The sequence below is a fragment of the Stegostoma tigrinum genome, chromosome 43 (assembly GCF_030684315.1).
Source record: "Stegostoma tigrinum isolate sSteTig4 chromosome 43, sSteTig4.hap1, whole genome shotgun sequence".
Taxonomy (NCBI): domain Eukaryota; kingdom Metazoa; phylum Chordata; class Chondrichthyes; order Orectolobiformes; family Stegostomatidae; genus Stegostoma; species Stegostoma tigrinum.
The window spans coordinates 13,688,343-13,703,676 of NC_081396.1; the positions used below are offsets into that span (position 1 = coordinate 13,688,343).

At 45.7% G+C, this 15,334-nt stretch overlaps 1 protein-coding gene across 4 annotated transcripts in view; it reads left to right on the plus strand.

Annotated features, from left to right (window-relative positions):
- LOC132206819 (complement C5-like) overlaps positions 1 to 15,014 on the plus strand; it is a 73,512-nt gene extending 58,498 nt beyond the window's left edge. For 3 of the 4 annotated variants that reach the window (XR_009443181.1, XM_059641903.1, XM_059641902.1), the window contains 2 exons: positions 11,078 to 11,287; positions 14,875 to 15,014. Coding sequence is in view for 3 of the 4 variants with exons in the window: in XM_059641903.1 (XP_059497886.1) it covers positions 11,078 to 11,287; positions 14,875 to 14,907 (243 nt within the window). In the remaining variant the exon portion in view is untranslated. The remainder of the gene's footprint in view (positions 1 to 11,077; positions 11,288 to 14,874) is intronic. The other variant, XM_059641901.1, reaches the window with a different exon arrangement.
- Positions 15,015 to 15,334: the final 320 nt, after the last annotated feature.

Consider the following 15,334-nt stretch of genomic DNA (forward strand, 5'->3'; position numbering starts at 1 on the left):
ATATCAAGATATTCCACAGGTACATGAAGCAGGAGAATAACCAGGGAAAGAGTAGCGCCAATTAGAAACCGGGGTGTACACGGGGTGAGGGAGCAATCTGTGTTCGGAACTGAAGGGCATTGATACAGTCGACAAGTCCCTCCCATCGGCTCTCCCTTCAAGGAGAAGCATTCATGTCTATAAAGCAGGAAGATGCAGTGTGAAACTGAAATTTTTGGCTGGTTTAAAAGTGAACAAATCCCCACGCCCAGATGTGTTGTTTCCAAGACTGCTGTGGGAGAAGAGAAAGAAAATCTCTTCAGAGATAGTAGCAACTGCAGATGCCGGAGAATCTGAGGTAAGGAGGTGTAGAGCTGGATGAGCGCAGCAGGCCAAGCAGCATCAGAGGAACAGGACGGCTGATGTTTTGAATCTGGACCCTTCTTCAGAAATGGGGCAGGGGAAGGGGATTCTGAAATAAATAGGGAGAGAAGTGGAGGCGGATCGAAGATAGGTGGAGAGGAGACAGACAGTTCAAAGAGGCGGGGATGGAACCACTGAAGAAGAATGCAGGTGGGGAGATAGAACATAGAGCAATACAGTGCAGAACAGGCCCTTCGGTCCTTGATGTTGCGCTGACCTGTGAACTAATCGAAGCCCATCCCCCGACACTATCCCTTCATCATCCATATGCTTATCCAAGGACTGTTTAAATGCCCCTAATGTGGCTGATTTAACTACATTGGCAGGCAGGGCGTTCCATGCCCTTACCACTCTCTGAGGAAAGAACCTGCCTCTGACAGCTGTCTTAAATCTATCACCCCTCAATTTGTAGCTATGCCCCCTCAACCAGCTGATGTCATCGTCCTCGGAAAAAGACTCTCACTCTCCACCCTATCTAATCCTCTGATCATCTTGTCTGTGTTTCTTGAATCCCCTCTTAGTCTTCTCCTCTCCAGTGAGAACTGACCAAGCCCCTCAGCCTTTCTTCATAAGGCCTTTGCTCCAGACCAGGCAACATCCTGGTAAATCTACTCTGCACCTTTTCCAATGCTTCCACATCCTTCCTGTAATGGGGCGACCAGAACTGCACGCAATATTCCAAAATGAGACCGCACTAGCATTTTGTACAGTTGCAGTGTGACATCTTGGCTCCGGAACTCATTCCCTCTACCAATGAAACCTAACGCACTGTAAGCCCTCTTAACAGCACCATCAACCTGGGTGGCAACTTTCAGGGATCTATGTACATAGACACCAAGATCCCTCTGCACATCCACACTGCCCAGAATCTTTCTATTGACCCAGTATTCTGCCTTCCTATTATTCTTCCCAAAGTGAATCACCTCACATTTATCCACATTGAACTCCATTTGCCACCTTTCAGCCCAATTCTGCCGTTTATCCAAGTCTCCCTGCAACCTGCGACGTTCTTCCACACTGCCCGCCACTCCACCAACTTCAGTGTCACCTGCAAACTGAGTAATCCATCCACCTGTGCCTGCATCCAAATCATTTATAAAAATGACAAACAGCAGTGGTCCCAAAACAAATGCTTGTGCACACCACGAGCGAATTGACTCCAGGCTGAATATTTTCCATCAACCACCACTAGTTGCCTTCTTACAGAAAGCCAGTTTCTCATCCAAACTGCTAAATGTCCCTCAATCCCATGCGTCCATATTTGCTCCAATAGCCGACCACGTGGAACCTTATCAAAGGCTTTCCTGAAGACCGTGTACACCACGTCAACGGCCCTTCCCTCGTCCACATGCTTGGTCACCTTCTGAAAACTCAGTGAGGTTTGTGAGACACGACCTGCCCTTGACGAATCCATGTTGACGATCTCCAATCAAATTGGTGCTTGCTTGATGTTTAGAAATCCTAAATCTCTTCTCATCCTTTCCAAAACTTTTCCGACAACAGACGTAAGGCTCACTGGTCTATAATCACCTGGGTCATCTCTCCTGCCCTTCTTGAACAAGGGCACAACATTTGCAGCCCTCTGGTACTAAATCTGTAGAAAATGAGGACTCAAAGATCAAGGCCAAAGATCAAGAGGATAGGAGATGGTGGTGGGGCTTAATGTGGGAGGAGGGGATAGGAGGGAGAAAAGACAGGTTCGGGAGGCGGGAATGAGCTGGGCTGGTTTTGGGATGCAGTTGTGGGGAGGGGTGATTTTGAAGCTTGTGAAGTCCACATTGATAGCATTGGGCTGCAGGGTTCCCAAGCAGAATATGAAGTGCCTTTCCTGCAACCTTCGGGTGGCATCATTGCGGCACTGCAGGAGGCCCAGCATGGACATGTCATCTGAGGACTGCGAGGGGGAGTTGTTTAGTGTGAAGTGAGCATAGGTGATGTGCAAAGCGGTCCCCAAGCCTCCGCTTGGTTTCTTTGATGTTGAGGAGGCCACAATGGGAACAGCGGATGCAGCTACCACATTAGTGGCGCCGATACAGTCATCAATGTAACGGAGGAAGAGGTGGGGTTTAGGGCCAGTGTAGGTATGGAAGAGGGATCGTTCCATGTAACCTACAAAGAGGCAGGCATAGCTTGGGCCCATGTGGATACCCTGGCCACCCCCTTTGTCTGTCGGAGGTGGGAGGATTTGAAAGAGAAGTTTTAGTTTTCAAGGACCGCAACTACCCCCCACCCCCCGCCCCCCCCACCCCCCGCAGTGGTCGAAAACACCCTCGACTGGGTCACCCGCATTTCCCACAACTCACCCCTCACCCCTTCTGCCATCTGCACTCTGACCCCACCACCAAAGACATTTTTTCCCTCCCCACCCTTAGGTGACTCCCTTATGCACTCCACACTCCCCCCCCCAGCACCCCGTACACGCGGCACTTGTTCCTGCAACTGCAGGAAGTGCTTCACCTGTCTCGATACCTCCCCCCTCACCCCCATCCCAGGCCCCAAGAAGAAATTCCACATCAAGCAGATGTTCACCTGCACATCTGCTAATGTGATATTCTGTATTCGCTGTTCCCATTGTGGCCCCCTCTACATCGGGGAAACCAAGCGGAGGCTTCGGGACCTTTGCAAGTCACCGATGCACGAAAGAACTGCACCTACCAGTCGCGAACCGTTTCACCTCTCCCTCCCAATACTCAGATTACATGTCCATCCTGGGTCTCCTGCAGTGCCACCTGAAGATTGCAGGAGCAGCGCCTCATATTCCGCTTGGGAACCCCGCAGCTCAGTGGTATCAATGTGGACTTCACAAGCTTCAAAATCTGCCCTCCTGCTCCCGCAACCCAAAACCAACCCACCTATTCCATCCTGCCACCTCAAGCCCCACCCCCACCTCCTACCGACTAACCTCTTCCCGCCCCCTTGACCTGTTCGTCCTATCTGGACTGCCCTGTCTGCTCCCTAACTTCCCACCTGCACTCCATCCCTGCCTCTTTGACCTGTCTGTCTCCTGTCCACCTATCTTTTCCTTTATCCAACTTCTATCCGCCTCCCGCTCTCTCCCTATTTATTTCCGAACCCCCTCTCCCTCCTCCATTTCTGAAGAAGTGTCTCGGCCTGAAACGTCAGCCTTCCTGTTCCTCTGATGCTGCTTGGCCGGCTGTTTTCGTCCAGCCGTACACCTTGTTACCTCAAAGAAAATCTCAGTGGCTCTGACCAGTTTTTCAATTCCTCTCACAAGGGAAGTACCAGAGGGTTGGAGAACAGAATGTGGTTTGACTTATCAAAATAAATGCAAAACTATTCAATTCCAGTGGAGGTTTGAGATGCAGTGTTGATGTTTGTTCTATGTAGTAGCCTGGCCTTAACTTGTCCTGTGGTGAGATGTAATTTGAAGGGGATGCTGTGCTTTTTTTTCTCGTTTTGGTACGGTATGTGTTACTTGACCTTGTCAGCCTATTTTATAGAGTCATAGTCGTACAGCGTGGAAATGGGCCCTTAGGCCCAACATAATCCCAAACTAAACTAGTCCCAACTGCCTCTTCGTGGCCCATATCCCTCCAGCCTTGTCCTATTTATAAACCTCGATCAGGTCACCTTTCATCCCCCTTTGCTCCAGTGAAAAAAGTTCCAGCTGACCCAACCTTCCTTTATCACTGAAACCTTCCATGCTCAGCAACGATCTGGTAAATTTCTTCTGTGCCCACTCTTGCTTAATAATATCCTTCTAAAATAGGGCAACTGTAAATTTGTACTGTAGAAATCTTCAAGACTAGAAAAACATAAAAGCAAACAAACCAGGAAATGAAGGGATCAAATTGTAGTTCAGGAAGTGGAAAAATGGAAGTGGCTTGAGTGCAGCATGTTCTGGACTAACATGCACTGTAGTTCTGAAAGGGCATTGCACCGGTGTGAGTGGAAAGTTGTAGATGAAATAGTGACTTGAATCTTCATATACGCTCTCTGTCCAATTGATGTTGGAAACTCCTTCATGTTTCTAATGACGAATCCCAGGGATCGCTGCTGTTGTCTAGCTGATAGCCAGCCTTCAAACTGTTTCAAAGAGGAAAAGAACAAAGAAAATTACAGCACAGGAACAGGCCCTTTGGCCCTCCAAGCTTGCGCCATTCCAGATCCTTTATGTGAACCTGTCACCTATTTTCCAAGGATCTGTTCCCTTTGCTCCCTGCCCATTCATGTTTCTGTCTAGATACATCTTAAATGACGCTATTGTGCCGCCTCGAACGCCTGCGTTGACAACGCGTTTCAGGCACCCACGACTCTCTGCATAAAGAACTTTCCACTCATATGCCTTCAACTTTTCCCCTCTCACCTTGAAATTGTGACGTCTAGTAATTGAGTCCCCCCACTCTGAGATAGAAAGCTTCTTGCTATCCACCCTGTCTATACCTCTCATGATTTTGTCGACATCAATCAGGTCCCCCCCTTCAATCTCCGTCTTTCTCATGTAAATAATCCCAATCTACTCAACCTCTGTTCAGAGCTAGTGCCCTCCATACCAGGTAACATCCTGGTGAACCTCCTCTGCACCATCTCCAAAGCATTCACGTCCTATTGGTAATGTGGCGACCAGAACTGTACGCCATATTCCAAATGTGAACCCAAGTCCCATAAAACTGTAACATGACGTGCCAACTCTTATACTTGATACCCCGTCTGATGAATGAAAGCATGCCGTATGCCTTCTTGACCACTCTATTGACCTGCGTTGCCACCGTCTGGGTGCAATGGACCTGAACACCCAGATCTCTCTGTGCATCCATTTTCCCCAGGGCTTTTCCATTTCCCGTACAGTTCGCTCTTGAATTGGATCTTCCAAAATGCATCACCTCACATTTGCCCGGATTGAACTCCATCTGCCATTTCTCACCTAACTCTCCAATCTGTCTATATTCTGCATTCTCCAACAGTCCCCTTCGCGATCCGCTACTATCTGTTTCGCATCGGTTTTGCACAAAACTAGATTTTTGTTCTATTTTTGCAAGTGAATTGTTTCAAATTAGTTGCTGTTCTTTGTAAATCACAATCATGAATGCACATCCAAGCAGTGGGGAGAGGGGGAGAATGGATTTTTTGACGTCATGAAGTCTGAGATTTGTTATAATCCGCAAATATTGTCATGATAATTTTTAAAATTCACGAGCATGTCATTGATGTTGCTTTCTTGGGCTGCATTTGCTATCCATCCAGAATTGCTGTTGAGAAGGTTGTGGAGAATTGGCCTGTTGAATAGCTGCAATGCACATGGTATGAATATATTAATGAAATACTGAGGACAGGAGATGAATTGCTTTTACTCAGTGGAAATGAAGTAACAGTCATACAGTTCCAGATCAGGATTCTGCTGATTTTGACAGGGAACATGCAGATTCTGGAGCTGCTGTTTAAATATTTTTGGGTGGTAGGGTTCACACAATTATCAGGTACTGTGGAAGGAGTTTGATGAATTGGTGCATTGTCTCGTTGTAACTCCCCATCTCAAACAACAGTTCATTCTCGATCCATTGTTAATTGTAAATTTTCAGTTCGACCGAAAGGAAAAACAGTATTGAGGGATATGGACCAAAGGCAATATGGAGGTAGGCCGCAATTAAGTTATAATCTCATTGGATGGTAGAAAGTGTTTGAAGGGTTGAATGGCCTACCTGTTTTCCTATATCCTTACGTAAGAAGGGGGATCAATCAGTGGGATGATTTGACTGCATTGCTGTCGTTTATCGATAGTGTTGTCGGAGTCGCACTCGTTCAGCTGAGTGAAGAGTATTTCATTGACACCCGGATTTGGAGTTTATCGGCAGTGGACAGATGTTGAGAAGTCCAAAGTGAGTTACTTGCTGTAGAATCTATTGTCTCTGATCTATGGTTCCAGTCACATTGATTAACATAGATCCAAGAACACTTCAGCAGAGGAACAGGCCCTTTGGCATGCAATGTTGTGCTAAACATGATGCCAAATTTAGCTAAAGCCTTCTGAATGTCCTTGATTCATATCCCTACATTCCTTGTATATTCATGTACGTATATAAAAGTGTCTTAAACGGCCCTATTGTATCTGCTTCCACAGCCACCCCGGCAGTGCTTTTCAGACTCCTACCACTCTCTGTATGTAAGATTTGTCTCTGACATCTCCTTTGAACTTTCCTGCTCTCACCTTAAACACATGCCCCCAGTTTTAGACATTTCAAATCTGGGAGAAGGGTTACAGTCAGAATCTGTCCATGCATGTCACAAATTTGTAAACCTCTATCAAGTCTTCCCTCAACCTCTGCCACTGCAGAGAAAACAGTCTGAGTCTTTCCAGCCTCTCCTTTCTAGCTCAAGCCCTCAAATCCAGGCAACCTCTTTTGCACCCGATTCAAAATCTCCACGTCCTTCCTGTAACATGACGACCAGAATTGGATACAATTCTTAAGAGTGCAATACTTAAGGCCTAACCAAAGTGTTCTAAAGCTGGAACATGACATCCTGATTCTTGTGCTTGATTCCCGAACTAATAAAGGCAAGCATGCCATGCGTCTTCTTTGCCACTCTATCAACTTGTGTGGCCCCTTTCGGGGAGCGATGAACTGAATCCCAAGATCCCTGTGTCCACAAATGCTGCTCAGGGTCCTGCCATTAACTGTATATTTTTCCTTAACATTTAATTTCCCAAAGTGGAGCACTTCACACTTAATGGATTAAAATTCACTTGCCATTTCTGCAACGGATCTGTATCCTTCTGTATCCTTTTATGACTTTCTACCCTAACTACCACTCTACCAATCATTCTATCGTCTAAAAACTTACTAACCCATCCATCTATCTTGTCACCTCAGTCATTTTATATATATACCACAACAGCAGAGGTCCCCGTACAGATCCCTGCAGAACACAATAGTCCTGGATCTGCAGCCTAAAAAGCACGTTTCCACCACCACCCTCTGCCTTCTCTGGGCAAGCCAGTTGTGAATCCAAGCAGATAAGTGACCACGGACCCCATGGATCTTAATCTTCTGGATGATCCTACGGTGAAGCACCTTGTTGAAAGCCTTGCTAACATTCATGTCAACAATATCCACCACTCTACCTTCAATGATCACATTAGTTACCTCCTCAAAAAATTCAATCAAGTTAGTAAGACATGACCTGCCCTGCACAAAGCCATGCTGACTGTCCCTAATTGGGCAATGCTGTTCCAAATACAGGTAAATACAATCCCTAAGAATTCTCTCCAATAGCTTCCCAATGAACGATGAGAGACTCTCTAGTCTATAGTTTCCTGGATTGATCCTATTTACCTTCCTGAACAGAAGAAGAACATTTAGCAACTTGCTCGTCCTCCAGTACCCCTCCAGTGGCTACCAAGGATACAAAGATATTGCTGAATGCCCCGACGATCTCCTCTCTCACCTCGCTCAAAATCCTTGAGTAGATACCATTGGGTCCTGAGGACTTATCCACCTTAATGCTCTTTCTTGATCTCAAAATGCTGTTGTCCTATGAGCATGCTCCACACAAATCCCACTATCCTCCACACCCTTCGCCTGAGTGAATAGTGATGCACAGTCCTCATTTCGGATCTTGCTCATATCCTCTGCTTCCGTACACAAGTTCCCTCCTTTATCCTGAATGGTCCTACTTTCTCACTATTTATCCCCTTGTTTTTGATGTATGCATCGAATGCCTTGGGATTTCCTTTAACCCTCCTTGCCAAGGTCATTTCATCACCCTTTCTTTTTCTGCTTTCTTTATGTCGGCCCTGTTCGATTTTAGCTTCCAAAACCTGACATATTTCTGTTTTTTGCCCATTTGACTAACTTCACAACCTCCCCAATTATCCAAGGGTCTTTTACCTTGCCATCCTTGTCCTTCCTCCTTCCTGATCCTAAACTCATAAGCAGGCCTTTAAACAATTCCCATGTGGCAAATGTGACAGCTCCCCCCAATTAACACTCCCCAGCTCCTACCTAAAATTGATATAATTTACTCTCCCCCAAGGTCCTGACTTATCCTTCTTCATAGCAATCTTAAAATTGAAGGAGTTGTGATCACTATTTCCAAAATGCTTTCCCACCCTTCTCACCAGTTACCTGACCAGGACAAAGTCCAGCATGGCCCATCTTCTATCCATATACTGTGTCAAGAAACTCTCTTGGATAGACTTAACAAATTCAGCCTCATTTAAACTCTTGTTGTAAGGGAGTCCCAGTCAATACCGTGGAGGTTAAATTCACTGACTGTGACAACTCTGAGTTAGTGCATCATTTCACAAGCTGCCTACATATTTGTTCCTCAGTGTGCCAGTGGCAAAAGGGGAGCAGGCTATTAGTTTAATCTGATCAGAGTGATTGTGTCTATCTTATTTTTGAACGCTACCTATATTGCCTCAGTGGGCAAGCCCTCCAGAATGTCCTTTCTGGGTGCAGATGTCACATTTCCCACAGGTTAGGAGAGCACCTCCTTCTTTTACCATCCCCTCTATCTTCTCGAAAACAATGAAACCCTGGAACATTGAGCAACCAGTCCGGTCTCTGTCTCAACCAAACCCATGTAATGGCCTCAACATCAGAGTCCCATGTACTGATCCAGGCTCTAAGCTCATTTGCCTGAGCTATAATACTCCTTGCAGTGAAAGAAACATACGTCAGCTTGTTTGTGCCATCATGTTCATGTACCTGTCTCTGACTGCCATTCTTTTCTGATTTATTGGTCCTAACATGTACCTGCTATCAATTCATCGACTTGCTGACCTGCTGCTCTCGTTTCCAGCTGCCTGCCAGCCTTTAAATCATCCTAAGTAGCACTAGCAAACCTCCGTGTGAAGATATTTGTTCCCGTTCAGTTCAGGTGCAACCCATTCCTCTTACACAGGTCACCCCTTGCCGAAGAAGTGGACCCAGTTATCCATGAACTTGAAACCCTGGCCCCTGTACCAGCTCCTTAACCATGCATTCATCTCACCTATCTTTCTATAATTTAGCTCACGAACATGTGGCTCTGGTAGTAACCCAGTAACTATTACCCTCTAGGTCCTGCCTTTCAGCCTCTTTGCTAACTCCTTGTACACAGTCCACAGGATCACATCCCTCTTTCTTCCTACGTCATTGGTACCAATGTGGACAATGGCCTCTGGCTGCTCACCCTCCCCCTTAAGAATTTGTTTCAACCACTCAGAGATGTCCTTGACCTTTGCACCAGGGAAGCAACACACAACCCTGCTGTCTCAAATGTGGCGACAGACACCATGCCCCCAACGAATAGCCTCCAACCACAATCACTCACTTGGATTTGCCTGACCCTGTTCCACAGCAGGGCGGTTTGTACCACGGACCTGGCTACTGCTGATTAGATAACTGACCCAGTTTAGTTTTAGATCAGTGTTAACCTTGATGAAGTGGATAGCCAAGCACCTCAGTAGTCTACAATACAGGAGAATTAAATTCTTAAGCCCACGGATTCTGTGACAGTCAAAGAGAAGCAGTGAATTTTTCTGACCTCATTTCCAACACCTGGCCCATCGCCCTGCAAGGCTTGGATAGCACTTGTACATTTAAAAATAAATGTAAGGATGATGTTCAGGTAAGGACATGGAATTTTGTGATATGGTCATATTCTGTCTTGTTGGAGCTGATTGCTGCTTAGCACTTGTGTGGTGCAAATGTTACTTATCGTTTATCAGGCCCAGCCTGATCGTTGTCCAAGTCTCACTGTATTTTCTCATTGTTGATTTCACTGTTGGAAAAGTCATGAATTCTGCTGGACACCTGGACAATATTCAATGAACATTCATGTCTCCAATTTGGTTCAAATGAAGACATGACTTCAACCAGTGCAGGTATCCAGTGAATGCCACTGACTCAATTTTCTATTCCTCTGCTTCACACCACATTCAATCAGAAGTTGCCTTGGTGGAAATGACAGATTGCACTTTCCTTCCTTTTCAAGCTCAGGATCGCTGATCATATTTGTGGTAACTCCTGAACGAGGTTACGAGAAGTGTGGCATGACGAAAAGTAAACTGAACCTTAGTGTGCAGCTGTTTGACAGCACTGTCATCCAGATGTTGCATTACTTTGCTGATGATTGAGAATACATTGAGGCCATAATTGGTCAGCACAATTTGTCTGACTATTACATGATAGGTCATCTTTCTCTGAAATGTGAGTGTCGCAAGTGTTTAAAAATGTACTGGAAAACATTTACTGTTGGTGTGCTGACCTTGGGGCACATTGTTCCAATACAGTTTGTCAGATGCTGCCAGGTGCCATGGCATTTGCAGTATCCGGAACATTCAGTCTTGTCATTGCATGAAATAACTTGAATTGCGTGTAAGTAAAGATCTGTGATGCCTCCTCAGGATGAGGGCAAGAAGATCATCCAGACTGATGCTATGAATGGTTTCATCTGCCTCTTCACCTTTTGTTCGTAACATCTTGTAATAACTGCCATGTAGCCTGATGAGAAACTAAAGCTCACCTTGATTCATTTGCATTCGAAGGTGCCTATTTTTCCCAAACAAAAGGACCCATCACTGAGCGGGAAGTATGGAGAATGTTATAGACATCAGTGGTGAGACAATGGTGGATCTTGACCAGAAAACCATGGTTGTGTTGGTGAAATGCAAACAAAAATCTATATGATGTAAACTTTATTCTCAGCTAATCCCTTTCTCAAATGACAGATTCTGATGTCGGTAACTGGAAAACCTCCATTGTTGGAGGACGAGAAACCGTATCCAATTGAAGCAGCACAGGCTTCTGCGATGACTGTGGAAACCACTGCTTATGCCTTGCTTCAAGCATTGTCAAGGAATGATATTGACTATGCAACACCGATTGCGAGGTGGCTAACGATGCAACAGAACTGTGGTGGTGGATTTCACTCGACGCAGGTAAATGCTTGAGATCACAACAGCAGGCATTCAGATATTTCCATTGATCATGTTACTAACTGGTGGTTGTTGCAGTTTGCAATCAAACTGGACACTGCATTTTCATCTGCAGGTTTGGTGCATTGGCACAAATACCAGTTCTTCAATGGTGTTAATCCTTGGTTAAATTCTTACATGCACTTTGCCTGCGCATCACTTTTCCTTTTGGCATTGTCCTTGAAAAGTACCTGTTTCTGTAAACCTTCACTTGCTTGTCACAGGATCATTGAGGGACAGCATAATAGAGTGCCATGGCAATGGAACAGACCCTTCAGCAAATTGTATGTGCCCTCACAAGATGCAAGTCCCGAACTATTCTCATCACATTTCCCAGCACTCGACCCAGAGCCTTGTATGCCTTGGCATCGCAAAAGCCCAATCACAGACTTGTTAAATGTTATCATGCTTTCTGCCTCTACCACCCACACAGTCGGTGCGTTCCACATTCTCACCACAGTTTGGGTGCAAAAACAAGTAAGTTTCCTCAAGAGATAGTAGGAACTTGCCAATGCTGGAGAATCTGAGAGAGCAAGGTGTCGAACTGGATGAACACAGCGGGCCGAGCAGCATCAGAGAAGCAAGAAAGCTGACGTTTCAGATCGAGACCCTTCTTCAAAAATGGGGGAGGAGAAGGGGATTCTGTAAAAAATAGTGAGAAGTGCGGAGGCAGATAGAAGATGGATAAAAGAGAAGATAGGTGAACTGTCCCGTGCTGTCCACTCACTGTCCCCTGCTCCAGAATCATAGAATCAGAGAATTGTACAGAATTGAACAAGCACTTCATTCCATTGTGTCTGTAACCACTGAAGCCACACTAAGTTGACATTCGGCTCATGTTCTAGCAATAGGCCCATTGCCTTGAATGTTATTTCATTTTACGTGCTGTACCAACCCTTTTTCTTTCATGTGAAAAGATTATCCACCTCAACTGAAGTCCCAGACAATGAATTCCAACCCCCCAGCACCTTCTGGGTGTCTTTTCTTGCCTGAAATTCCTTCTGAGCTTTTAGCTTAAATGTATGTATCGCTTCCTCTACCACCACCGCCCCCCGACCGACCCCATTATGGACCTTCTTTTTACCTCGCCCCTACCCATATTAATCCAAACAATGTTTTCAGGACATCCTTCAACCTTCTCTCCTCGAAAGAAAACAAGCCAACCTTATCCAGATAAAACAGTGATGCTAGATACAATGGGAACTGCAGATGCTGGAGAATCCAAGAGAACAAAGCGTGGAGCTGGCTGAACACAACAGGCCAAGCAGCATCTCGGGAGCACAAAAGCTGATGTTTCAGGCCTAGACCTTCAATCAGAGATCGGCAACAGTGATGCTGCCTGGCCTGCAGTGTTTCTCCAGCTCCACACTGTGTGATCTCAGACTCCAGCATTAGCAGTTATTGCTAACGCAAACTTATCCAGACTCTCCATCGAGTTAAAATGCTTCACCCCCTCAGAACATCCTGATGAATGTCCTCCACACATGCTCAAATGCAAACACCTCCTTTCTATAATGGAGTGACCAGAACTGCACTGAGCACTTCAGCTGGGGCCTAACCAAAGTCCTGTACAGCTCTTGAGCCATGTGGTTTCTGAACTGTCCTTTTAAGCTGCCATTCCATGTTCAGGAATCTGTGGACAAGCACCCCAAGATCACACCATTCCTCTGATCTTCCTAGTGTCCTGGCATTTCTTTGAATGATTCCTTGCCTTGTTAGTTTGTCCAAATTGCCTTATTGATCAGGGTTAACATTCCATCTACCGTTGACCTGCCCATTTGACCAATCTGTAACTTTGGATTCAACTTGCTGTATTTTCCTGGACCCCCCGAGCTTTACCTTCTTTGCCACGCTCCCATTTGGGACCCTGTCCAAGTCTTTGCTGAAATCTATTTTCACTACATCAACTCCCATCTGCACACTCCGTCACCTCTTTGAAAGAATCATCTAAGTTTGTGAGGCGTGACCTCCCTCTGACAAAGCTATGCTGACGGTCGCTGATCAGACCCCACTTCTTGAAATGGAAATTAAGTCTGCCGTTCAGAATTTTCTCCAATATTTTCCTATCTACTGATGTGATACTCACCGGTCTGAAATACTCTGCTTTATGTTTGTCACGCATTTTGATAAGTGGAACTATGTTACCTGTTCTCCAGTCCTTTGGTACTTTTGAAATCTCTGTATGAGGGCGAGTGGAATGTTTTCTCTCATCTCCCTGGGCATCGTGGCATACACCTCATCCAAACCTGGGATTTGTCCAATTTTAAATTCACCAAAACACCTAACATCTCCCCAGTCTCTGTTAATTCTGTCCGAGAATTGTGTGCTCCTTCTCACATGTAAAAGCTGATGTGAAATTCTCGTTCAACACCTGACATTGCCCTCCAGTTCAAACCATTCATTTGCCTCTTCATCCCTAATGAGACCTGGTTTTCCCTGGGTTTTCTCTTTCCCTCTGAGACACTTGTAGAAGATTTTGAGATTCTCCCTCATCCTAATCTTGGTCACCAGCGTTCTGTTGTCCTGTATTTGTTCTCTGAATTGCTATGACGAGATGCCCCTGCACACTATACATCATCATCATGGTGGTTTCTCGCAGATATGGATGACACTCTCCCACTCTCAGGCTGAATTGATCGCCGGCTGTACAGACCGATGCAGCTACCGTCGGCTCTGTTGCACTCGGGGCAGAAGGCAGTCGTGGGAAGGGGTGAGGGAGGTGTTGGTGTGGCTGCATGGCTTCCGCTGCTTCCAAAGGCAAGCCGCAAAGTGTTTGATGCCTTCCCAGGTGCTCTTCAGGCTTTGGGCCGTCTTAGGCCGGCGATTCCCAGGTGTCTGCAGGAATGTCGCACTTCACCATTGAGGACTTGAGTCTATCACCGAGTGCTTCCTCTGCACATCTGGGTCTCGCCTGCTTTTTTGAAGCTCGGATGAGAACATGCGGAGAGTCTCGTGTCAGTCATACAGACGAAGTGTCCAGCCCATTGTAGCTGATCGAGGATGGTCAGTGCCTCAGTGCTGGGGATGTTGGCCTGGTTGACGTTAGTGCGTCTCCAGGGACTCTTGTTCCCTTGATGACTGTTATACACCTCCCTTTTCCTTTTTATCTGGTCAAAGAACAAAGAAAATTACAGCACAGGAACAGGCCCTTCGGCCCTCCAAGCCTGCGCCAGATCCTATTGAAAGTAGCGTGTTGATGCATTTGTGTAATGATTGTGTTTTGTTTGAGCCCTAACACTCAAAGCAGTGTAAGAATGTCTTTGTGCAGCAGGCAAGGTGTCATGAGATTGAGCCTTCATACACTTGCAAGATGTTGAAAATTTGCCATTATTTATTAAAACACTGATAAATTTCCATGATCAACATTTCTGTGACACTGCAATGATTATCCCGTGGCATGTAAAATCAGAAAGATACGATAAAATGAGACTGGGCCATGCCCTAGTCTTGCGGACTTGGGTCAGCATGCAGGGAGAATGTTTGCATTTCATGCATGTGGAAGTACTGAAATATTTCCATGAATCTAAAAGCCACTTTTCCCTTCATTGAAGGACACAATCATTGCCTTGGAAGCTTCATCATGATACGACATTGCATTTCTGAAGAGGGAAGAAGAAATCAACATGCAAATTCAATTCCATGGTTTTGGACGTCCCATTGAGAACACGATTCATGTGCGCCGGCATAATGCTCTGACCAAGAAAGAATTGAAGGTGAGTTTGTAGTTTGGAAGATCGCAGCAATTTATGCATCAACTTGTTCATCAATAATGTTTCATTGCTTTCAAACTGCATTTTCCACTCTGCAAGATAATAACTGTTAGAACAAGCAACAGGATGGGTCGATGGGCTTTGGGGACTGCAATGGCACAAAACCCAATCCATTCGACAGCATATTTCAGATATGTCGACAAATTAAATATTCCAGCAGAGGGATAAAACAAGGAAGATGAGAGTGAGGAGGCAAGAGTTCTGATGACAAAAGAACACGAACTTACCTTTATCCATTTGA